Genomic DNA, 24,730 nt, shown 5'->3' with positions numbered 1-24,730 from the left:
ATCCTGACGGTGTCGGGGCCCCCGGAAGGAGGGACCAGGGTGACCATCCGTGGGGTGAACCTGGGCCTGGACTTCTCGGAGATCGCGCAGGGCGTGCAGGTGGCCGGGGTGCAGTGCACGCCCCTGCCCCAGCACTACGTGGTGGCCGAGCAGTGAGTGTCCCCTCACCTGTCCCCTCACCTGTCCCCGGGGCTGGGCACTCCTCCCTGACCTCTGGCCAACGCTCAGGAGGCCAAAAACTCACCCAGAGCCGGGCCCCTGCTGCGGAGGTGGGATGGGAAGGGATTCCTGCACATTCCTTCAGGTTCCCCCAGCTGGACTCTCTCTGCAGGGGTTAAGCGGCCCTTTGAGCTTGCATTAAATGTTCTGTTTCCTTGCACCGCCGTTCCTGCTTGGCTAAGCACCTTTGCTGATGAGCACCTTGCTGCTGCTGCCTCCCCATCCCACTTGGAATTCCGCCGGCGCCGCCGGCTGCAGCAGCCATTTGTTAGGCGGGCGAGGCGGTGACAGCCCCGCTCCGAGTGGGCTCCCCTGCAGTCACTCCATTTGTTTCACTAAGAAAAACGTCAGCCCAAAATTACAGAGCAGGCTTGTGACAGGGGACAAGCAAATGTGCCCCATGGTGTGGCACCCGCTCCTGTGCTGCCCCTCGGGGCTGGGCTGGGGGAGCCGAGGTGCTCCGGGCGTGCTTGGGGACATCTGTGCTGGCTGGGACAGGAGAAGTAGGTGATGTCTCCTCTTGGGTTGTGTCACCTCCTGCTGGGGACCAGGACGGTGTCCTATGCAGTGTGAGCTGGCCAAGGTCCCGTGGGTGCTCCCAGCAGCACAGATCTGCCCCAGCTCTGGGAGCAGCTGGGGGGAGTTGTCCTCTGCTGGGAACTTCATTTGGTGCCTCCCACTCAGACCCCAGCAGGCCCAGGACGTGTCACCAGCAGCCTGTGGTGATGTTGGTTGGGTTTTGGCCTTTCTTGGTGTTTCTTTGCCCATCTGTGAGGCAGCAGGGGCGTTGCTGACCCCTCTGGAGCAGCGAGGGGCAGTGCAGATGCCAGGGGATTTGGGATCACGGGGTGAAGGGTGCTTGGGGCTGCTGCAGGAATGGCACCAATACCCCATCACTGAGCAGTTGGGGCTGTTCTGCTGAGCAGCACGTTGTTATACTTTATTTTTCAAATAAAGGATGGAAGATTATGAAATTATCCCCCTTTGATGGTATGAAACCCTGATTTTATAATCATGACTCTAATTATGGCTCTTGAGCTTTCAAAGTTTGTTAACATCATTAAAACATTTACCCTGGGCAGATAACAGCAAGCGTTAGCATGAGAGCTGCCTTTTAAAGATGAATACAGATAAAAGGACCCTCTTAAGGGTTCTGTGGGCAGACTGAATTCCAGGACTGTAATGACTCTGCCATATGCTCCAGCCCCGCAATCTATCAGCCAGCAATTAGGTTAATGTTGGTGAAAGGGCCACTTAGCCCGGCAATCAGCACCCTACAGCTCTGCCGAATGCATCATTTTGTAACAAGGTACCTGCTGGGGATTTGGCTCTGAGCAGGACCCGGACCAGGTGTGCCCGGGGTCACTGTGCCCTGTCCCACCCCCGGCCCTGCCCGGGCTGGGCTGCAGCTGCTGCTCTGCTGGCAGAGTGGAGTGCTTGGGGTTTCCTCGGGCAGAGAGAACCTCCCCTCTCCTCTCCTGCCCTTGGGGTGCCAGGAATCACCCTCCAGGCTTTGTTTGCTTGGCCCCGAGCTCAGCCTCCTCTCCCTGCTGCCAGTCTGCAGGAGGAGGAGGAGGAGGAGGTGAAGGAATAACAGGGAGAGAGGTGCAGGGGCAATGTCTGGTTGAAAGGCAGAGCGAGGAGCACGTGGCAGAGGAAGGCTGGGAGCTGAGAGGCTTCAATCCCTGCTCTCCAAAGGCAGCATCTCTCCAGGCAGCCCCTTTTGAAGTGCAGCAGCGAGGACGTGCACGTTCCAGCTCTTTACCAGCATGTGTGTATTTCATCAGGCCTCCTGGCACCACCTGTGCACAGCAGCTTCTTTTTTCCTTCAGTCTTCGTGGTTTATTTTATTTTATTTTATTTTTTATTTGCAGTGAATTTAAAGCTGCTGAAGGCACTCAAACACTGCCTCCCCTAACAGGGGTCTTTCATGTCTTAGCGTGTGATGGGCAGAGGAGTGAGAGCTTCCTTCTCCTTCTCTGCAGGCAGAGGCTGCTCTGGCTCTTCTCTGGTCCCACTCCCAGCGTCAGATCCCCTCACCTGCACCTCCTGCCTCAGGCAGGTCACTCCTGCCTTCAGCTCTCCCTCCCCGAGGCCAACCACCCATCTCCAATGCCCCTCTCAGATTTCCAGTCTGGGGCAGGTTCCTCCCAGCCTCAGCTTCCCAGAGCCTGCAGGGATGCTCTTGAATTTTATCTTCCCAGCATTGCTGTGGGAGCAAGCAGCATCCAGGTCCATCTGGAGAGCCCTGCCAGCTGATGCCCCCTCTGAAAACCTCCCCCAAACCTGCTGGCATGCCTGGCATCCGCTTGATCCCATGCCCAGCTGGTGTCACACATCCCCCGTGCCCTGGGATTTGGGGGTTATTCATCCTCAGTGAGCAGCCATGGATACCCCAGCAGCTCTCCCTGGCCCTGCAGCTTTGCCCTGGGCTTTTGGGGTTACTCATCCATCAGCTGTGGTTCCCCCCAGCTGCTCTCCCTGGCCCTGCAGCTTCCCCAGCCTCAGGATGTGCCCACGGGGCTGAGCTGGACCACGCCAGGAGCCCCTGCCACCACCACGAGTGTGTGAGTGGCAGCCAGCCCTGTCCCCAGCAGAAGCTGCTCTCCAGGGCTGTCTCTATCATCCCCCAGCAGGTTTCTGCAGTTGTGATTAACTGGGAGTCTGCAGTGTGAGCTGTTCCCTTAATGAACTCATCTGTTACTCTGAGGACTTCGCACTCACTTTGCTACTGGCTAATATATTGCCATTAGTGCTCTGCTTTGCTCTGGAGTTTACAGCTTGTAATAATTATGTCTAATTTTGATTTTTTTTCCTTTAAATTACTACACAGGGTAAAAATAGACTCAGTAATTAACTCCTTCCAAAGAGGCAGATATCAAAGTTAAAGAGGAGAGGGGGGAGAAAGGAGAAATAAAGGCAGCGTGGAGCTGTGCAGGGCACTGCTGGAACCTCCTGCCAAAGCTCCACTGAGGCATTTGTGCTTCCAGGATCGTCTGTGAAATGGGGCAGGCGCTTCCAGGGATCAGCTCCGGCCCAGTGCTCCTGTGCATCGGAGAGTGCAAGCCCGAGTTCACGGCCAAGTCGGCGCAGCAGTACGTGTTCGTGGTGAGTGTCCTGCTGGGGACAGCACCTGTGTCCCCCAGGAGCTGAGCCTGGCACACGGAGGGGCTGCAGCTCCGGAGGGCAGTCCTGGAATTGCTGGGTTTTTCCTGGAGCTTTCCCCCTGGTGTTGCTCAGTTTTTGGTGGCTCACTCAACAAGCACAGCTTGCAGGAGGATCGAGAGCTCCCTCTGGATAAAGCAGGGCTCCCACAGTGCTTGGATCCAGCTTTGCACTCCCAGAGCAGTGATCATGGAATCACAGATTGGGTTGGGTTGGGAGGGATCCTCAAAGACCCTGTGCCACCCCTGCCGTGGGCAGGACACCCCTGCCATGGGCAGGACACCTCCCACCAGCCCGGGCTGCTCCAGCCTGGCTTGGACACTCCAGGGATGTCCTGCCCTGTCACAGCCCCCGCAGCAGCTCCCTGGCTGCAGCAGGGGCACTGAGCTGTCCTTTCCTCCCTGCAGACTCCAGCTGTGAGTTTCCTGAGCCCCAGCCGTGGCCCGGAGTCGGGAGGGACCATGGTGACCATCTCTGGCCACCACCTGGGGGCTGGCAGCCGCGTCTCCGTGCTCCTGGGCAACCAGACCTGCGAGTTCCTCCAGTAAGAGACAGCACGGGCTCCTGCAGCTCCTCCTGCTCCCAGCCCAGCACGGATCTGCTGGAGCTGAACGTGCAAAAATCCGTCTGGGAAGCCCCTGAGGCTCCCATTCCCTCCTTTATTGCATGGAACCATCTTCTCTTTTATTGTGATGGAGGCTGGCATGGCAAGGGAGGGACTCATCGGTGTCAGTGCTGTTCATTATTTCATTTTAATGCTGTTCCATTGGTAACTGCTCTGAAAATCACAGGGAAACACCACTGGGATGGAAATGTGCTTATATTGGTCTCCAGTACCTGCCCCCAGCCTGGCTGCTCTGAAGGAAATGGAACATTCCTATGAAATATCTCCTTTCTCTCTTCACAGACCTGCATTGCTTTTATTGTAGCCACTGCTGCAGGTGCCTCAGCCTCCTAAAAAGGGTCTGGGGTGCTCAGGGCAGAGCAAGGCAAGGGTCTGCTCACTCCTCCTGCTGAGGAACTTGCATAGCCATCAATCTCTGCTGGGATTTCCATGGCAAATTTGCTTTTTCCCCAGCAGTGTAAACACACAGTTGACATTTGCAGGGTTTAATGGGTTTTCCTGGGGCTCAGTTAAAAAAGAGGTGTGTGGTTTACATCTGTGTGTATCAGTACACAGCCCTGCCCACCCTGCTGGCAGTGGGCACAGCCTGGGTGGCAGCCTGGTATCCAAAGGGATTCTGCCTCCCAGATCCTCACTCAGGCTGCCCAGGAGGAGCTGAGGAAGTTTCTGGGAAAGCAAAGATCCCTGGAGGTGAATTTCTCATCCAAAAGCCTGAGAGGTTCTTGGATGTGGGAGCCCATTGGGTTATCAGCAGGGCTTGCTCTGGCTCCATCCCAGGACGGTGCCCAGGGCATTCCAGAACCTTCCAGCGCAGCTCAGCCCTGCAGGTGTTAAGCAGTGTAACTAATCCATCAATATTTCCTCCCACATCCCAAACAAAGATGCCAAATTGCTGCCTCAGTTGGAGACAGGGAGCAGCAGAGGTGTGGGGCCCTGGAATATCATCCCTTAAATAAACACCTGATCCTGCTCAGGCAGCTACTGACCTGCAGACCCGGGGGAGTTTGGGTTCCCTGGATGTTCTGATGGCAGCAGGACAGGAACTTGGGCCAGGGAGCAGGGGCTGAGTGCTCCATCCTCGCTGTGCTCCGGGTTTGGCTGCACTCTTCTGAGGCAATGAACTCCAATTGTACTCCAGGGCGTGGGGGAGCCTGATGAGATGAAGCAGCTCCTAATGAGATTCCCTCTAATTACAGCTTCCCCCGTTCTCCCCTCTCTGATCAGAGTGGGTAGATTCACCATGACGACACAATAATAGCACAGAGAGCTAATTAGCTGATCCCAGGGAGCTGGGAGCTGCTCTGCCAGCAGCCCTGCATCACTCCCAGCCCGTGCCAGAGCTGGGCAGGCACGGTGTGGGCAGCAGCAGGGCAGGAACCCATCAGGCTGCCCAGAATCACTCTGAGACTCAGCTCAGAGCCTGGAGAATCCCACTCCTCACACGAGGAAGCCTTTGTGGCTAAATTAAACCAAGGTGGATGTGATAAAACCAAGTGAGGATAGGAAAAGGAGCAGGAGGAGGGCAGGAAGGACTGTATGTGTTATTGCATCAGCAGCACTGGTCAGTGCAGCTGGTTTGAGGTGTTTCAGGGGTTGTTTCTGGTTTGAGGTGTTTCAGGGGCTGTTTCTGGTTTGAGGTGTTTCAGGGGGTTGTTTCTGTTTGAGGTGTTTCAGGGAGTTGTTTCTGGTTTGAGGTGTTTCAGGGGCTGTTTCTGGTTTGAGGTGTTTCAGCGGCTGTTTCTGGTTTGAGGTGTTTCAGGGGTTGTTTCTGGTTTGAGGTGTTTCAGGGGGTTGTTCGTTTCTGGTTTGAGGTGTTTCAGGGGCTGTTTCTGGTTTGAGGTGTTTCAGGGGTTTTCTTGTTTGAGGTGTTTCAGGGGTTGTTTCTGGTTTGAGGTGTTTCAGGGGGTTGTTTCTGTTTGAGGTGTTTCAGCGGCTGTTTCTTGTTTGAGGTGTTTCAGGGGCTGTTTCTGGTTTCAGGTGTTTCAGGGGGCTGTTTCTGTCCCCTTGCATGTGGGGGGTGGAAGGGCTGAGGTGTGAGCAGGGAACGGTGCTGCCTGCTGTTCCATGCCCTCCTGAATGCCCATGAGGGAGGGCAGGGGGTGTGCAAGGACCCCGAGAAGGGAGCACACCTTGTGCCCCTGGCAGGCACAGGCCAGAGCTTTGCTGGAAGCAGAGCAGGGACACGGCTGTAGCTGAGCCTCAGCCACCCAGGCACCTCCACAGCCCCTGGGGATGGTGAGGGAGGTGAAGGTTGCCCATTCAGGTTTTGATTTAAGTTCCAGACTGGCAGTGAGGTGCTGCAGACCTGCCTGCCCTCTCCCCTGGGGGAACCCACAACTAAAGGAGCCACAGAAAGAGCCCTGACTTTGCAGGGAGCTGGGGTGGGTTTGGGCAGCAAGGACAGCCACAGGTGGCCCTGCAGGAGCACTGGCCTGCCAGGAATGTGCCTCCAGCACTTTTTGTAGGATCAGTGTCTGCAGCCGGGTGGTTCCTCCCAGCTCTGTTCTGGATGCTCAGATCTCATTCCCCTTCTCCATCCCTCCGCCCACCGGTGCCTTTGTGCTGTGGCAGTGCCTCGCTGTGTCACTGCCTCCCCCTGCTCCGGGGCTCTGGTGGCAGCAGATGGTCTGTTGTGTCCAGCCAGGCAGCACGGAGCCGGGGTCACCCCGCTCTGAGGGGACACAAAGCCGAGGCAGCGCCGCCAGTGCCACGGCCCTTCCCAGGCAGGGGCTGCTCATTGTGCCGCTCACAAGAGCCTCGTGTGTGCACTGGGCTGGGGAGGGAGGAATTTGGCTTTTCACTGAGCTCATGCATCCCGTTGAAAAGGCAGCCATCTGCTCTCACACGCCCAGCAGACGGCGGCGGGTTCGGGGGATGCGGAGCTGCAGCTTGGCACAAAGAGGGAATTCAGGGGGGCTGCGCTGCTCTCGCCATGGGCACAGCTCGGGGCAGAGCTCCCCACCTTTCCTTCTGTGCCAAACCCTCCTGCCCACCTCTGCAGCTTCCCAGGTACCAGTGTGGGGCTGGCTGTAGGCTCAGCCCTTTCTGGGCTGCCCCAGGACAGGAGCAAGGCTGTTCCCTGCCCTCCACCCCATTAACACTGCCCGCTTCCCTCCTGTGCAGGCGATCCATGGACGAGATTGTTTGTGTGTCTGCACCCTCAGCCCACGGTCTGGGGGCTGTTCAGGTCTCTGTCAGCGTGGACAGGGCTCAGCTGGAGAGAACTTTGCTCTTTGAGTACATCGATGACCCCAAGGTGCAGCACATCGAGCCCGAGTGGAGCATCGCCAGGTAAAGCAGCACCTCCTTGGCCTCCCCTGCTCCGGGGCTCCTCAGCACACACCCAGGCCAGAAAAGGAGCTGTTTGGGAATGCACATCCCACCCAGCATCCTGAAGGGGTCAGGGCTGGGCATTTCTGGGGTTTGCATTTAGCACAGCTCAGGCCTGGGGTTCCAGGGAGGTTGTGTTCGGCCAGGCAGCCACAGCAGACCCTGCACCGGGAGTGTGGGGGCTCAACCAAAGCCCAGACCACCCCCTCTGCTGCAGAAGGGCACAGCTGCCTCTTAAAGGCTCCTTCTTGTGGTCCTGGAGCACCACAGCAGCCAGCAGCCACCTGGAAAGGAAAAAGCTGATGGTGATCAAAAGGGAGTGAGAGGGACAGGGTGGGACACTGCTGTCACACCCCAGGGACACTGCTGAGAGCTGTACTCATCCTCCTAAACCAAACCCTACTGGCACCTTGTCCCTGGGGCCCAGCCCTGCCCTGATCAGCCTCTCCTGGCTTCCCACAGCGGCCACACGCCCCTGACTGTCACTGGCTCCAACCTGGACGTGATCCAGGAGCCGCGGATCCGCGTCAAGCACAACGGCAAGGAGTTCATCAACGTGAGTAGGGCTGGGAGCAGCACCCTGCACCCTGCCTGGGCACTGCTGCCAGCTGGGAGCAGCACCCTGCACCCTGCCTGGGCACTGCTGCCAGCTCCTGAACCCTGCCTGGGCACTGCTGCCAGCTCCTGCACCCTCCCTGGGCACTGCTGCTGCCTCCTGCACCCTGCCTGGGCACTGCTGCTGCCTCCTGCACCCTGCCTGGGCAGGTCTGACATGGCCAAAGCTGCTCTGGGGGTATTTCCTGCACTCCCCCAAACTGGGGGCACTGGGAAGAGGGAATTTGACACACAAAGTGTGAGATTATCTCCTCCCCCTGCCTGTGTTCTTTCAGCCCATGAGTGAGAAGCTGAGATGAACCCCCAGCTGAATGGGGACTAAGGGAGGTTCTTGTGTGTGCTACAAGTCAGAATTGAACCTCCAGGACTTCAGAAATTATTCTGGCCAAGTAAAGCTGAAATATGTTGTTTCTATGCAGTGATCTTTGTGACTGAGTCTGTATTCTCTTGGAAAGGGCAAATCACTGAGAGGTCTTTTCCTATTCCTTTTCTCCCCCTCAAGACCTTTTTCATCTGAGCTCTTTTTAAAAAGACATCTAATTTTGTTGCTAGCACTTGCAGTTATAGTGCTACAAAAATAATTCTGAAGACACAAAATTGAGTGAAATTAAATCTTTCAGTTATGGAGGGAGGCCAAATGGTTGGGCTCTTGCTGCTTTACAAGGCAAGAGCCCCATAAATCAGTGATTTCCCTGCTTTGAGGGCTGCAGGAGCTGTGGGTGTCCTCAGCCCAGCAGGAGATGACCTTCAAGTTCCCTCCTGCCCACCAGTGTCACATGATCTGTTCCCTTCCCTGGCTGGCATTTGGGAATGGCCTCTAATCACCCATTTGCAGCAGGGAACTGGTATTCCCTATGGGTCTGCTTCAGAGCTAGAGAGGAGGAAAGAAATGGAAAAAAATATAGAAAAATAAGTAAGAGCTGCCGTGTGAGCCTTTAGCTGCACTGAAACATGGCTCATTTTGGGCTCACCCTCCATCTACCCCAGTGCCTCCAAGCTGGCTGGAGGAGAAGCAAATTACCCAAATTATGGCAGTAATGCCTCATGGAATCAGCAAGGTTGGAAAAGTGCTCTGAGACCACGGAGCATCAAGCCTGGATTAAACATTCCCAGCTAAGCATGAACCCACTGGGCTTCCCATCCACCAGAGCATCAGGGTCCAGCTCAGGGCAGAGGGTTCCCTGCTGAAACTCCCCTTCCCCAGGTGTGCAAGGTGCTGAACACCACAGCCCCAGCTCAGGGCAATGTTCCCTGCTGAAACTCCCTTCCCCAGGTGTGCAAAGTGCTGAACACCACAGCCCCAGCTCAGGGCAGTGTTCCCTGCTGTGTCCCCTTCCCCAGGTGTGCAGGGTGGTGCTCAGGGCAGTGTTCCCTGCTGAAATTCCCCTTCCCCAGATATGCAGGGTGCTGAACACCACAGCCCCAGCTCAGGGCAGTGTTCCCTGCTGAAATTCCCCTTCCCCAGGTGTGCAGGGTGCTGAACACCACAGCCCCAGCTCAGGGCAATGTTCCCTGCTGTGTCCCCTTCCCCAGGTGTGCAAGGTGCTGAACTCCACAGCCCTGGCGTGCCTGGCGCCGCCGCTGAGCGCCGAGTACCGCCCGGGGCTGGACGCCGTGGAGCGCCCGGACGAGTTCGGCTTCATCTTCAACAACGTCCAGTCCCTGCTGCTCTACAACGACACCAAGTTCATCTACTACCCCGACCCCACCTTTGAGATGCTGAGCTCCACCGGGGTGCTGGAGCAGAAGCCGGGCTCTCCCATCATCCTGAAGGTAAGGAGAGCCTGGCTCAGCCCGTGGGGAGCCCCCGAAACCCCCGGGAGGGAGGGGGGTTCTCCCTGCTGTGGGGTTTGGGGTGCTTTAAAGAGCCCCACGAGCTGGGAGCTGGAGGAATGTGCTGCATCTTCCTCGGTGTTGTGTCCCCGTGTCCCCAGGGCAGGAACCTGTGCCCGCCCGCCCCGGGAGGAGCCAAGCTCAACTACTCGGTGCTGATCGGGGAGACGCCCTGCGCCGTCACCGTGTCCGAGACACAGCTGCTGTGCGAGCCCCCCACGCTCACCGGGCAGCACAAAGTGATGGTGAGGGGCTGCATGTCCTGTCAGCATCCCCTTCCCCTCCCCTCCCTTCCCTTCATCCTCCTTCTCCAGCATCCCCTTCCCCTCCCCTCCCTTCATCCTCCTTCTCCAGCTCCCTGACTCGCTTGGATATGCAATCCCCAGTCAGGTTTTCCATTTTATGGGTGTCTGATTGGAAGTTTAAAATATTGATGTGGATTAGCATGGAGAGACTTTGTCCTTCCCTCAGAGTCACTCCCTTCTAGAAGGAAAAATGACCCTCAGAGCTTTCTAGAAGGAACAAATCTCTCTGTCAGTGCCTTTGGCACTTGGTGCCATCCCTGCTGTGGATGAAGTTGAGAGTGTTCCCAGTGTTCTCCCTCCTGGAGAGGTTAATGAGCCCACAGAGACAGACCTGAGCTGCCAAGTGGTTGGAAAGGTTTTGCCTTTTCCCGAGGCAGGAGCCAGGAACATCTGAACCCTGGAGTGGCTGGATCAACACCCTCATCCAGGAGAGCCCCCAGTGCCTCCCTCTGCTCGGGGTTTGGGCATCGCTGCTTCCTCTGCTCCTCCTGCAGACCAAGCCCCAGCTGCTGAACTGCCTGAGCAGAGCCCAAATGAGATTGTAATTGTGATTTATTTCCCTTGAAGTTCAGCATCCAAAACATATTCAGATTATCACAGTGTGACTCCCAGCAGCTCAACCTGGCTGAGAGCTGCTCACATCTGCGGCCAGGGCACATCCAAGAAAAGCCTGTCCTGGTGTAAACTCCAGCCTGTTTGCTCCACAGCTCTCACGTGGGGTTTTCTGCTCCCTTCTCTGCTCTGCCCTTGCTCTCACTCTGGTTTCTTGTCAGTGGAATGATCAGGGGCTTGTTAACGTCCGTGGTTTACGAAAAGGACTTGAAAGCTTATAAAATGAAAGTCAAATGGAGCCATCAGATAATAAGAACAAAGCCCAGATAGTGAAGGGCTGGCACATTTATCATCTCTTGAAGCCTCCCTGCGCTCACACAAGCAGCCCCCTGTGTGTTTGAAGGCAATTGGGGTTTTCTGTTCCCGAGCAGAGGTGGCTCGGTGCTCCCCCAGGGATCTGCAGGGCCCCGGGGTGGGCAGGACCCCTTTGGCCCAGGGGCACGCCGCGCTCAGCCCTGCTGTGTGCCCTGCAGGTGCGTGTTGGGGGGGTGGCCTTCTCCCCTGGCTCGGTGAGCATCGTCTCTGACAGCCTGCTGACCCTGCCCGCCATCGTCAGCATCGCGGCCGGCGGCTCCCTGCTCCTCATCATCGTCATCATCGTCCTCATCGCCTACAAGCGCAAGTCCCGCGAGAACGACCTCACCCTCAAGAGGCTGCAGATGCAGATGGACAACCTGGAGTCCCGGGTGGCCCTGGAGTGCAAGGAGGGTCAGTGCTGCTGGGGCTGGCTGTCCCTGGGGGCTGCAGCTCCATGGCTGGGGTCCCGGTTCTCCCAGTGCCCCGGGGTGTGCAGCGGGGAGCTGGGTGGGAGCTCCTTGGGGTTTGCGGGTGCTCCTTGGGGTTTGTGGGTTTTTTGTGGGTTTTTTGTGGGATTTTTATGGGTTTTTTGTGGGGTTTTTTGTGGGTTTTTTATGGTTTTTTTGTGGGATTTCTGGGGGTTCCCATGCCTGCCCCATCATGGGAGGGTGGCAGCCCGCAGTGCGTGAGCAGCAGACACGGCTCCGATGTGCAGAGAATGGGATTAGAGCTTGATCCTGCTTAGGCAGCCTGCCCAAATTTTGGGTGTTATTTGGAGTATCCAGAGCTGCTGCTTGAGAGTTTGCACATGAACGAGTCCTGTCCCTTGCAAGGCAGCTGAGCCCTCCTCACCCTGCAGGTGAAGGTGGATTTTTGGGGGGTGCTGCTGTTGTTTCCTGCTCCTCCCACCTGGGAAGGGGCTTAATCAAAATAAAATAAACAACTGCCCATTTCATAGTGGAGAGAGAGAGTTGCAATGGATTTGTTCAGCTGATTGCAAGGGTAGCCTTGAAAGCACAGGGCAGAAATTGAGATGTATTCAGGAGAAGCCACAGATTCAGCTTGGCACAGCCCAGCTGGGGTACAGAGGCTTCCTGAGCCAGCACGTCACACTTTGGAGAGGGAACAGGAGGAGACACATCCAGCTGTACAACATGGTGTTAGGAGAGGAAGAATAAATCCCTTCCTGACCCCTGCAGCAGCTCAGATTTGATCTGCATCAGATTTTATTATCTTGCCAACTGTTGATAGAGGAGGAAAACAAGAAGAAAGGAAAACAGGGGAGGCACCAAGTTATGAAAACAGATCCTTGTTTCTCTGCGCAGCCTTTAAAGGTGTTTTAGGTGTGTGTGCACAGGTGTGAACTGCATACAAATTAACCACAGCTTTGTTCTCAGTCTGCTCTGAGCAGAGCCTGCTCTCCCACCCTGGGCTGCTGAGACGGAGCCTCTTGGGCTGCTCAGATCCCTGGAGCCCTTCCCTGAGCCGCCCCTCCTGCCGTGCCCACGGGGAGAGCAGCCAGCCAGCCCTGCCCAAAGCCCCCTGGAGCTGAGCTCTGCCCCTTCCTCTCTCCTGAGCAGCCTTTGCAGAGCTGCAGACGGACATCAACGAGCTGACCAGCGACCTGGACCGCTCGGGCATCCCCTACCTGGACTACCGCACCTACGCCATGCGCGTGCTCTTCCCGGGCATCGAGGACCACCCGGTGCTGCGGGAGCTGGAGGTAACCCCCGCCCTGCCCAGCTCCCCGGCTCCCCCAGCCCTCGGGGAAGGCAGCAGGAAGCCCTGCAGCACCCTGAGGGCTCCACACCAGACAGGTGTGAACCAGTTTCATGGGGTGCTACAACTCCCCTTTTCCTTCCTACTCCCCTATGGGCTCCTGCATACACTGAACCAGACAGGGAAACGTGGATAAGACTATAAAAAATATTTATTACAATCTCAAAAATTCCCCTTACAAAAGATGCAGCCCATCCTGTGAACCACTTATTGGATGCCCTGGGGTCAGCAGGCTGAGCCCCAGGTTCATTTTTGCTCCCAGCCTGGAGTTTTATCTCCTCCCACATCGCTGGATTCCTTTCGGCTTCTCCTCCCTGCTGTTGGTTTATTTTTTTTCATGGGGGTTTGTAGCGCTCTAGGGCAGCAGCAGAGCAGTTGTGATGTGTTTAAAGTCCTCCAAAGTCACCTCGTGGGGCAGGGGATGGGTGAGAGCCCGGAGCATCCTGCCCGGAGCATCCTGCTGCTGTTCCCTCGCGTGTCCACAGGAGGGCAAGGAGAATGCCCAGGCATTCCAGCCTCCCAGCAAGCGCTTCCATCTCCCTGCTTTTCCCACCAGGATGTGTAAAAACGTACAAAAAGCTTTCACTGGGAATACGGAGGCATCGGGAATGCACAGGGGTCCATCAGTGCACCTGGCAGGGGTTCAGAAACATCACCTCACCCCTGGGATGGGGCTGCTGTCCTTCCCTTGGGATGGGGCTGTGATGCCCTCCTTGGGACAGAGCTGCCATCCTCCCTGTGGGATGTGCAGAGGCTCAGCTCAGCTTTTCAGGGCCTGGGATTGCCCCAGTAAATCCTGAAATCCTGTTTCCTCCTCACAGACCAGGGATGGATGTAGGAGGGAGGAGTCCTGGTTGCTCTAGGGCTGGATTCCTTTTCCAGGCAGGCACTCCCCACCATTCAAGCATTAATTTGGGTTCCTTCCCTCAGCCACCAGCACCCAGCAGTTGCTGTGGTGTTGCTATAACAGGAGCAGCCTCTCCCAGCCCATTCCTGCTCCGAGTTCTCCACCTCCATGCATTATGTTTGCTGCTGGATTTGCCAAAGAAGCTGACACTCCAGCAAACAAATATGAATGCTTTTTTTTTTTACTCATGAAAAACAGAATTGCAGAAGTGATAAATGTGTTGCCAATTACACAGTTGCTTAATTATGTAACGTTAGTAAAACCAATACATAACTCTCCAAGATGTTTGGTGAGGAGTTGCTTCGTGCAGTTCATCATTTCCACTCGTAATGAATTACTTGAATCCGCAACTGGCTGAAAGCCTCAATTAATTTTTTACACTTGGCCCATAATAAAGCAATAGTCTAAATTAGTATTTAATTTACTTACAAGAGTGACACTTTTTGTGCAGAATAAGCAGAACTGGGTGTCATTTCTGGGGCCATTGGGCACCAGGCTGCTGCTTTGTGGCGTGCACAGAGTGCAGCTCCCAGCCAGGGCCCAGGGCAGCTGTGGAGGGGGAGGTCTGCTCAAGATGGACCAGAAACCTCATCCAGGGATGCTGAGATCCTGAGGGTGCAGCCAGGGTTAAACCATCCTGATGCCCCCAATGCGAGGAGGGTGTGGAACTGCTGGAGCAAGTCCAGAGGAGGCCAGGAAGTTGCTCAGGGGACTGGAACAGGCTGGGAGAGTTGGAAATGTTCAGTCTGGAGAAGAGAAAGTCGTGTGGAGACATTCCAGGGTCTGAAGGGGTGACAAGAGAGCTGGAGTTGGGACTGTTCATCAGGAACTGCAGGGACAGGACCAGGGAGGATGGATGCAGACTGCCAGAGGGCAGGGTTAGATGGGATCTTGGGAAGAAATTATTCCCTGGGAGAGTGAGAAAGTCCTGGCACAGAGAAGCTGTGGCTGCCCCTGCATCCCTGGAAGTGTCTGAGGCCAGGTTGGAGCAGCTGGGACGCTGAAAGGTGTCCCTGCCATGGCAGGGGGTGGGATGAGAAGATTTTTGATGTCCCTTCCCACCCAAACCATTCCCTGCTCCCGAGATTCCCCCGGTGCTGGCAGCGCTGTCCCTTGTCCCCCGCCATCCCCTGACGGCCACCATCCCCTCCTGCAGGTGCAGGGCAACGGGCAGCAGAGCGTGGAGAAGGCCCTGAAGCTCTTTGCCCAGCTGATCAACAACAAGGTGTTCCTGCTGACCTTCATCCGCACGCTGGAGCTGCAGCGCAGCTTCTCCATGCGCGACCGCGGCAACGTGGCCTCGCTGATCATGACGGGGCTGCAGGGCAAGCTGGAGTACGCCACCGACGTCCTCAAGCAGCTGCTCTCCGACCTCATCGAGAAGAACCTGGAGAACAAGAACCACCCCAAGCTGCTGCTGCGCAGGTGAGGCCGGGGAAGGGCAGGGGATGGGTGCTGCGGGTGGATGGGGGGCGTTCAGGAGGGGTTCCTCCGTGGGAGGGGCTGCCCAGGGAGGTGGTGCAGTCTCTGGAGGGGCTGGTCTTGGTGTCAAGGTGGGGATTGGACACAGGCTGGATTTGATGATCTCAGGGGTCTTTTCCAACCTGAGTAGTTCCAGGATTCTGCGATCTGAGGGCTCTGCAGGGGCCGGTGTTGGAAGGGAGTTGCTGCTCTCCATCCATTTCCTCACCTGTCTCCAGGCTGGGGGCTTCGCCCTGCTCTGGGAGTTCACAGGGTCTCAGACCACATCCTCTGGCTCTGCCTGGCTGGGAGCAGCATTTGTGTGCCAGAGCTGGGCCAGGAGCTCAGGATGGATTGAGCAACTCACCCAAGGCAGAGCTGGGAAGAGCCAGCAAGAAAATAGGGAAAAATGTGCACGAATGTGGGGCATAACAGTGGGCACAAGGAAAAGGCTCCCCCTGTTCTCCACGTCCCTGGGGGTCCTGCAGAGCCTGGCCTTGGCTGCCAGTGCTGCCCCTCGGCTGTGCTGGGGCTCTGCTGGCATCACACTGGAGAGAGGCGAGGATTTCACAGCTCCAGGAAAATTTCAGGGGTCCCTGCAGCCACAATGAATATACTTGACAGGAAATTGCTTTAAATCTGGCTGTGTTTGCGGAGGCAATAACTCATCTTGGCAAAGGAAGCCGCCTTAATTTCCCCCGTGGTTTGACGAGTCACTGGGAAGGCGTCTTCTGCCTCAGCCATCAATAATGACTTTTCCTGGCGCTCCAAAAAACCCAGGGATGGTGATAAGAGCTGTGCCCCCTCCTCCCTGCACAGCCAGCACGGAGTCAGGGCCAGGGGCTGTCTGTCCTTTGGGCTGTCTGTCCTTTGGGCTGTCTGTCCTTTGGGCTGTCTGTCCTGCCCCAGGATTTACCCCTTGCACAGGGAATCACAGGATTGGGCATCTACCACCAATCTGGGCAATCTGGGCCAGTGTTTCACCACCCCTATAAAAATTCCTGCTTTATATCTAGTCTGAATCTGCTTCCTATTATTTTAAAAGCTTTATTCCTTGTCCTGATGCTCCAGGTCTTGTTAAGCCTTGGCCTGGGGACCTGTCCCAGCCCTGTGCCCAGCCTGGAGCTCCTTGCTCTGACTTAATAAGGAGTGATCAGCCATGAAGTGAAACACTGTTTTTTAAAATGTTTTGAGCTCTCTGGTGGCAGCAGTTGATAACTGACACTCAGTTCTTTCCCTCTTTCTTCCTGGCTTTCCCCTCTCTTTTCTTCCACGACTGCCCCTCGCGGGAGGCAGCAAGAAAGTTGACGTTAAATCAAACAGCTGCTCTGGTTGCTGGCAACAGCAGTTTGGAGACCTACATAGAGCAGGGAGAATTAATAAAACACATATTTATTTTTTAGGTTCTCCCAGCTCGTTTTGTTTAGGTTTGTTTTCTTGCTGGAGCAGCCAAGGCTGGGCGCTCTTGTCAGGCTCCTTTGGAAAATCATCTCTGGATCCTTCTATGGTCAGCTTGAGGAGGGTTTGCTCCAAATCTGGGGATTCTCCTCTGCCCTGACAATCTCCAGGAGTTTATTTTTGATTTTTGGAGCAGATTTTTAACAGCATCCAGAGGCTGTGATGGCACAGAGCAGTGCTGGTAGGGGCAGCTCAAAACCTGACAGCAGATTTGGGGCTCAGCAGATTTGGGGCTCAGCAGGTTTGGGCTCAGCAGATTTGGGGCTCAGCAGATTTGGGGCTCAGCAGAGCCCTTTGTGTGTAGGAGAAAGGCCAGGCCCTGGGCTGTGAGGCAGGGATGCTCCATGCAGGAATTCCCAGCACCAGGGAGGGTGAGAGCTGCCCCTCTCCACCAGCACAGGGCAGTGAGGATGAACCCAGCACTGACTCCATTGCTGGCTGTCCTCAGGACTGAGGCACTGCAGATATCTCATGGTCATCCTATCCCACCCCACCCCATCCCAAAATCCCATCCCATTCTCCCCTCCACAATTCCCCACCCTCTCTGTCCCTCCACATTTCAGTGCTTCTTGCAGAGCTGGGGTCAGGCCCTGAGCAGCCCACAGGGACAGGACACAGCAGCTTCAGGGGAGGGCTAACTGGGAGACTTGCTAGTTCTTCATTTAATATTCTATTTACAAAGTAGTTTATTAAATTAATATTCCCCCTGAAGCCCTGAATGCATTATTTTCTGAGTTTTTCACCTCTTCTGTGGCTTGTGTCAGTGCCTCTCCATTTTCTAGGGCTGTTTGGAAGGGTGCTGGTGCTTCTTCTCTTTAATTGGGTGCCTGAAATATTTCAAACAGGAGAACGATGTGAGTGTCAATTTGTAGGATGAATTTTTAGGCAGTTAATCAATTCAGCCTTAAATTCTTTGGGGATCTGCAGACATTTTCCCGAATTCCTGACAGATGTTGCCATCCTAGGAGATGATGGATGACGTTACCCCAGGTCTGCTGGCCGACTGGTGTCACTTTTTGTTTGTTGAAGTCTCTGGCTCCTGTTTATTTTTGATCTGCCTGGCTTTGGAATCAAGCCCTGTGCTTCCTTGGTGTGTGCTTGTAATTCCAAGCACTTGGAATGCTGTGGGGAGTCAGAGCGAGAGGCAGTCCCTCATTTAAGGGAAGAATGGAGAAAATGGGGCTGGAGTGAGATGTGACCCTCTCCAGGTGAGGGAGGAGGTGACCTGGGTCATGGCGAGGGCAGAGGGACCAGTCCCCAGAGGGAAGGGAATTGCATTCATCCCTCTTTGCTTGCTGGAATTTGGACCAGATCCTGGTGTCCATGAGGGGAAGGCTGAGCCAGGCCTTGGGTCATGGGCACAGCTGGCCAGGGCTGTGGTCACAGCTGGCCAGGGTCCTGGTGACAGCAGCTCTCCCCTGCACGGGGCTGGGACTCCAGTTTGAGACACCCCCATCCCATCCCATCCCATCCCATCCCATCCCATCCCATCCCATCCCATCCCATCCCATCCCATCCCATCCCATCCCATCCCATCCCATCCCATCCCAGGGAAAGGGGCTGTGGAGCTTTAAGCAAAGCCTCCGGGCCCTGCAGAGGCAGCGCTGAAAGCTGCCATTAGGAGCCATTGTATTTAAATTAGAGATAATCTCGGGCACAATGCGGGGAGAGGACACTGGGTGGGACTGGGGAGAAAGCTGCAATTTCCCTGCCATTGTCACTCGGCTGTCCCTGATTGCCAGGAGCTGCTGTAAATCCCAGTGATTTACCGAGCCAGGCTGTAATTTGCACCACGTGCGGGGAGCTGAGTGTCACCAGGCTGGCTGTCACCAGCCCCAGCAGGCTGGGATGGGCTGGCAGCATGCAGGGACAGGGACAGGGACAGGGACAGGGACAGGGACAGGGACAGGGACAGGGACAGGGACAGGGCTGGCCCCGTGCTGCTGCCCTGGGTGCAGCTTTGGGGGCTCCCTGTGTGATGTGTGCCCTCCTGCCTCCCCAGGACCGAGTCTGTGGCCGAGAAGATGCTGACCAACTGGTTTGCCTTCCTGCTCCACAGGTTCCTCAAGGTAAGGAGAGGTGGAGCAGGGACCCTGCTCTGCTGTCTCACCCTCCTGCCACCCGCGGGGTGAAGCTCCAAGAGATGGAGCAGCGAGGAAGGAGAGGTGGAAATTTGCTCCATGCTCAGAGCCTTGCCAAGCCTCAGGTCTCCCGGAGTAACTCCCACTAAAGGAGGTTTTTGCACCTCTCTGGTACTTGAGGGAAATTCTCACATCTTCCTGCCTCAGCTTCCATAGTTTTAACTTCATTTGTGGCTTTGGAAGCCCCGCTGAATTTGCTCCAGGGGAGTGAGCAATGAGATGGAGATCTCAGATTCCATTTTTTACAGCCACATAGGCTCAGGAGGGATTTCCCCTGCCAAAGGCAACAGAGCCATGGAGCAGAGGGGCTCAGGGCTTTGGCTGAGCTCCCAGGAGCTGCTGGGCTGCACATGTGCCCAGGACTGAGCCAGTGGGGGCTGCTGGGCTGGGGCAATCCAAGCAGGGCTGGCACAGGAGGAGAGGCTCCTTCACCCTGGTGAGCTCTGTGTCCTGGTGTGGTGCAGGAATGTGCTGGAGAGCCCCTGTTCATGCTGTACTGTGCCATCAAGCAGCAGATGGAGAAGGGCCCCATCGATGCCATCACGGGGGAGGCGCGGTACTCCCTGAGCGAGGACAAGCTCATCCGGCAGCAGATCGAGTACAAGACCCTGGTGAGTGACACACCCTGCTGGCCCTGGGCTGGCCCTGGAGGGGGGATCAGGGCCCTGCCTGGGCTCTGAGTGTGGCTGGGCAATGAGGACACCTGTCCCAGCCAGGTGTGGCCCCAGGTCACAGGTGTGTTAGGAAAATGAACCCACACACACCAGAGATTCATGTCCCAAAAGGAGACAGAGGAGTCCTTTGACTTTATTCCAATAAAGGCAGAGGCCATGGGGCATTCCTCTGGGGTCTCTCCAAGGTTTGGAGGACTCAGCCTCCTTTTTATCCCAATTTCCCGCATTTCCCTTCTCTCTTTCCCCATTTCTGAGGCACTTGAGAGGTTCAGACTTCTCAGAACACCTGATCCCAAAGATTCCCCTCTAATGTATAGCCCTCCCTTTTCATTTTTAATTCTTATGGAATTTAGGGGTTTTTCCCCCACCATTGTTTCCTTAATCTTTCAATGTCCAGTTCCATTTCTCAGCAGACCTAAAGTTTATTTGTAAAAGCAAATATCCTTTTCCATTCATCAATCAGTGGAATCCTTCCCATTGTTTCTTTTATCTCCCAGTGCTGGTTTTACCTACCAGCAGCCCCACAGCTGGTTTGGAAAGACAGATCTGCTGTTCCTCTCAGGTGTGGGGGGAGTGTTTTATCTCCCTGTGCTCTGGGCACTGCCCTCCTGCAGCCAGTGAAACTGGGCATCCAGGGCCCTCTCTCAGCAATGGCTGTGTAACTATCAGGGATGCAATAGCAGGGATGCATTCAGGGATGCAGGGATGCATTCAGGGCTGCAGGGGGCTGTTTTATCCCTGCAATAGCAGGGATGCATTCAGGGCTGCAGGGATGCATTCAGGGCTGCAGGGGGCTGTTTTATCCCTGCAATAGCAGGGATGCATTCAGGGATGCAGGGATGCATTCAGGGCTGCAGGGGGCTGTTTTATCCCTGCAATAGCAGGGATGCATTCAGGGCTGCAGGGGGCTGTTTTATGGGAAGAGGCTGCTGTGACACCTGGCTGCACCTCTCCCTCAGAGCACGGTGTGGTTCTCCTCTTGCAGATCCTGAACTGTGTGAACCCAGACAACGAGAACAGCCCAGAGATCCCCGTGAAGGTGCTGAACTGCGACACCATCACCCAGGTCAAGGAGAAGATCCTGGATGCTGTGTACAAAAACGTCCCCTACTCGCAGAGACCGAGAGCTGTGGACATGGATTTGGGTAGGAGCCACCCTGCCCGGGGGGAGGGGGGGATCAGAGGGGCTGGGGGTGACCAGAGGGGCTGGGGGTGACTCCTGCTGGGGCTGGGGGTGACCAGAGTGGCTGAGGGTGACTCCTGCTGGGGCTGGGGGTGACCAGAGGGGCTGGGGGTGACTCCTGCTGGGGCTGGGGGTGACCAGAGTGGCTGAGGGTGACTCCTGCTGGGGCTGGGGGTGACCAGAGGGGCTGGGGGTGACTCCTGCTGGGGCTGGCAGAGCTCTGACCGTGGCTCTCCCTGTCCCAGAGTGGCGGCAGGGCCGGATTGCCCGCGTGGTGCTGCAGGATGAGGACATCACCACCAAGATCGAGGGGGACTGGAAGCGCCTGAACACCCTGGTGCACTACCAGGTGAGGGAGCAGCCCCACTGACAGCTCCCAGCCAGCTGCCAGCAGGGAGAAGAGCAGCAGGAGCCCAATTCCCAGAGCCTGTGTGCCCAGGCAGACAGGGAGGGCAGGTCTGTGTGACAAACCAGAAGGGTTCCATGTGCTTCAGCACTAGGGGGGAAAGCAACCTTGACACGGAGCTCAAAGGAAGCAGCAGAGTTGAAAATTGGCTAAATTAAACCTGCCAGCCATGGGAGGGAGGCAGAGGGAGCAGTGCAGGGGCTGAGCTGGCACTGCTGGGGATGAGGGGCCTGGGGAGGGCAGCGTGGGGGGCTCAGGACTCTGTCTGGGGTCTGGGACAGCCTGGAGTGCAGCAGGGGAGGCACAAAGCCGTAGGGAAGTGGAAACAGTGGAATGCTCAGACAGGGTGGGTGAGAAGGCCTAAGAAATTCCTGCCATCTTTATCTTCTGGACAGGGCAGAGTGTTGGAAAGGGCTCCTCACAGTGTGAAGATGGAAGAGAGGGAGTTGGGGAAGGTTTGATTAGAGGGAATCAGAGAAAAAGATGGGAAGAGAGGCGAGGAGGGGGCTGAGGAAGGTTTGGCTGCAGGGAATCAAAGGCTTTCCCTCCCAGCCTGTCTGCAGCACAGGATAAGTGCATTAATTGGGACTGTAACCTACTCCTGTCCATCACCACCTCCCCAGAAGTGTTTAGTGTTTAATCTGGCATCTCTCCCTGTTTATCCAGCATCTCCAGTCCATCAGCCTGACTCACGCTGGGGGACTTGAATGGGAGCCAGTATTGACAGGAGCCCTGCAATCAGGGAGCCAGGCAGGAGAGAGCCATCAATATGCACAGTGCATGTTAAAAAGCACCTCCAGGGTCAACTCTCCCAAGCAGCCCCCAGGATTTAAACACAGATTACCGGAAAATGTCAGAGGAGTTGCTAGATTAATTCCATTGTTCCTAAAAATCTGTTTTACCTGACAGTTGCAAGGGATTAACCAACACGCAGGGAAGCAGCGAGACTTTATTGTGCCTTGATCTCTAAAAGTCATCGTGGGGAAGTCACAAGTGAAAGCTGTGCTTGTCTGATGTGTGCTGGATGCTGGGGGAGGGAGCACTTTTGTTCCAGAGCCTGTGGGAAAACCTGAGCCAAAAGCTTCCCCTTAAAATAAACAGAATCCTCTCAGCACTGGAGACGCTGCAGCTCTTGCTGCCGTTTGAATGTCAGGTTTGCTCTGGAAGAAAGGAGGAGTTGGCAGCCAAGCATCCAGCCAGGTAGGGACACGAGCCCCAGCTCTGCTCAGCCCAACAGAGCTGTCTCAGGCATTAAAGAGAAGCCAAATTCTTTTCACTGCAGCAGAAATCCTGTCAAGGCGAGGCTTTTGCCAAAAACTAACAGATATATATACCTTTTTTTTTTTTTTTTCTCTTACCAGTTTGGGGTTTTTTCTGTTGGAGTACGAGTTTTTATTAGGTATCAAAAATACAGATGTTCCAGGACTGCACAGTAAAACTGGGTAAAGGCCCAGCTTTAGGAGGGTGTAAAACCACTGGGGTGCCACGTGCTCTCACCTTTAACAGCAGTGTGACACATGAGCCAGGTGTGCTTCAAACCATTGAAACAAACGTGGATTTCCAGAGGAAAGAAGTGAAAGCTGCCTTGCAAAGCCCTGCCCATTTTTTATTGAGCCCATTTTTATCCTGCTCTGAAGGCAGGGAGAGCCCTGGGTTTGCAGGTGGTGCTGGGGCTGCTCAGCCCAGGCTCCAGGTGAGTCCCTTGGACAGGTGCCGCACCTGGGAGGCTGCAGGACCCTCCTGGTGCTCAATTCCTGCTCCTGATTCGCAGCATCCATTCCCCACAGCCCCATCCCTGCCACCCCAGGGCTCCAAAGCACCCTCCTCCTCCTCCTCACTGGTATTTCATCCCAAGGGTTTCCCAGCTCCACACCTGGATTTTGTTGCTTTTGTTTTCTACATTAGAATCACAAAAATACAATAACTGATCAAATGCATCTTTCATGGGAAGCCTTCACATTCAAAACCCAAATTGGAATTAAAGAGAAATGTTCACCTTTCTAATAGTTTTGAACCACTTTATGAAATTATAGAGGGAACTGTGCACCTCCTGCTTATTTCTTCATTTATAAAAATAGATGTGTAGCTTAAATAAGTGTAATTCTCTGTTAAATTCTCTGGAGCTGTTACACATGGCAGGGAATTGTGTTACATTTGTGTGGTATCCTTGTGCTTTCCTGGCCATTAAACTCCGTGGGAGAGCCCTGCCCCGCGTGGTTTCACTGGGGAAAAATGAAACCCTGAATTTCACATGGAATGATTTACAGTGGCTCACGCAGGGTTAACTCAGAGGCAGCAGAGCATGAATACCTGTCAGCCCCTGCCAGTCTGGAGAGGCCAGGAGACCAGGAACCTGCTCTAAATGAAAAACTAGCAGGAGAAAGGGAAGGTTTGGGTGGAAAATGAGGCTTAGGAGGCGAGGGTGGTTCGGGTGGGGAGCTGGAATCGCCCTGGCTGCCCCACGCAGACACAGCTCCATGGCCTGGGCTCCCTCCTCCCCCTCCCCAGGTTTTCTTTTCCCTGCCTTTTAAGGTGCTTTGTGCCCCCTGTTTCCAGCTTGTAGAATAATCAGAATATTTATAAAGTTGTAAAGCAGCCAGGCAGCTCGGGGCGCGTCCCGGGGGTGCTGTGGGAGCGAGCGCCTGCTCCACCTGGGGCTGCTCTGCAGCTGCTGGGGCTGAGCTGACAGCAGCCATTCCACCCAAAATTTACTGGGTGAGAGGGCTCTTTTGTGTGTGTGTGTGTGTGTGTGTGTGTGTGTGGAATTTTTAGTGCCTCTCTCCCAGTTCAGCACAGCCCTGGTGGAAATGGATCCGGCACGGGAGCACCCCGGGCTCAGGTTTCTCCCTGCTGAGCTGGAGCTGAAGTGGCAGCTAATAACAGCCTGAGAAAATGATACCAGCACTGATCACCCCTCCCACTGACTTCATAAATTGGATGAAGTGAGGCAGGAGCAGCAAAGGAAATTATGGAGGTGTTTGGAGTGTTTTGCTTAGAAAAATCTCACTTTTGTGAAACACAAGTAACTATTATTTCCACTATCACCAGCAATAACAATAACTCAGATTTCCATGAAATTTTTTATCTGGATGGAGCCCAAAGCCTTGGAGGCAGCACAGGTCATTGTGTGCAGCTCACCTTGGTGCTGCAGAGAGAGTAGAGACCCCTGGAGCTGCTGGGGGAGCAAGAACCTCTGTTCATGGATTCACTAAATCCACTGTTCATGGGGTCAGTGCAAGTCCATCACCACATTCCTGGCAGATATTGCAGGGTTTTGCCCCAAAAGCAATTCCTGCAGCAGGAAGAGGCATTTCTTTTGTGCTGAGCCTCTAAAAAGTATCTGCTGGGCCCTGGCAAGACATGGTGACTCTGTGCTCCCTCACTGTGCTGCACCACAGGTCACAAGTTCAAAATTAAAAGCTCCTCAGGCCCATTCCCTGGAAACCTGCAGCTCCTTAATTAAGGGGAATAAGTTAGAAAACTTCCAGTGACTACCAGATTTATAGGGAGGATAAAATTAAACATGGCTACTAAAATCTGCTGTAACAAAACCTTGTTAGTGCTAATGTTCATTTATAGTTTGACTTCCCAGTGTTTAATTCCTTCTCTGGAGCAGTAAAGGGATAACAATTAAATACCCTGAAAGATGGCTCCATGACTTGCTCCGCTGTAAATCAAACTTTTAAAGTTCGTAAAAATTGCCAAAATAAAAAATGGTTT

General features: G+C 55.1%; 1 protein-coding gene across 2 annotated transcripts in view; it reads left to right on the top strand.

The window, feature by feature from the left end:
* PLXNA2 (plexin A2) overlaps window positions 1-24,730 on the top strand; it is a 132,116-nt gene that overhangs the window by 93,902 nt on the left and 13,484 nt on the right. For both annotated transcript variants that reach the window (XM_050985224.1, XM_050985223.1), the window contains 14 exons: window positions 1-152; window positions 3,210-3,327; window positions 3,792-3,928; window positions 7,133-7,300; window positions 7,802-7,895; window positions 9,488-9,727; window positions 9,889-10,032; window positions 11,178-11,412; window positions 12,582-12,724; window positions 14,844-15,112; window positions 18,609-18,675; window positions 19,212-19,358; window positions 20,407-20,566; window positions 20,850-20,953. In XM_050985224.1, coding sequence (XP_050841181.1) covers window positions 1-152; window positions 3,210-3,327; window positions 3,792-3,928; window positions 7,133-7,300; window positions 7,802-7,895; window positions 9,488-9,727; window positions 9,889-10,032; window positions 11,178-11,412; window positions 12,582-12,724; window positions 14,844-15,112; window positions 18,609-18,675; window positions 19,212-19,358; window positions 20,407-20,566; window positions 20,850-20,953 — 2,178 coding nt within the window. The remainder of the gene's footprint in view (window positions 153-3,209; window positions 3,328-3,791; window positions 3,929-7,132; window positions 7,301-7,801; window positions 7,896-9,487; window positions 9,728-9,888; window positions 10,033-11,177; window positions 11,413-12,581; window positions 12,725-14,843; window positions 15,113-18,608; window positions 18,676-19,211; window positions 19,359-20,406; window positions 20,567-20,849; window positions 20,954-24,730) is intronic.

This window comes from Serinus canaria, chromosome 26 (genome assembly GCF_022539315.1).
Source record: "Serinus canaria isolate serCan28SL12 chromosome 26, serCan2020, whole genome shotgun sequence".
NCBI classification, from domain to species: domain Eukaryota; kingdom Metazoa; phylum Chordata; class Aves; order Passeriformes; family Fringillidae; genus Serinus; species Serinus canaria.
The sequence above is the reverse complement of the archived record's forward strand: the minus strand, read 5'-3'. Positions and strand labels throughout refer to the sequence as shown.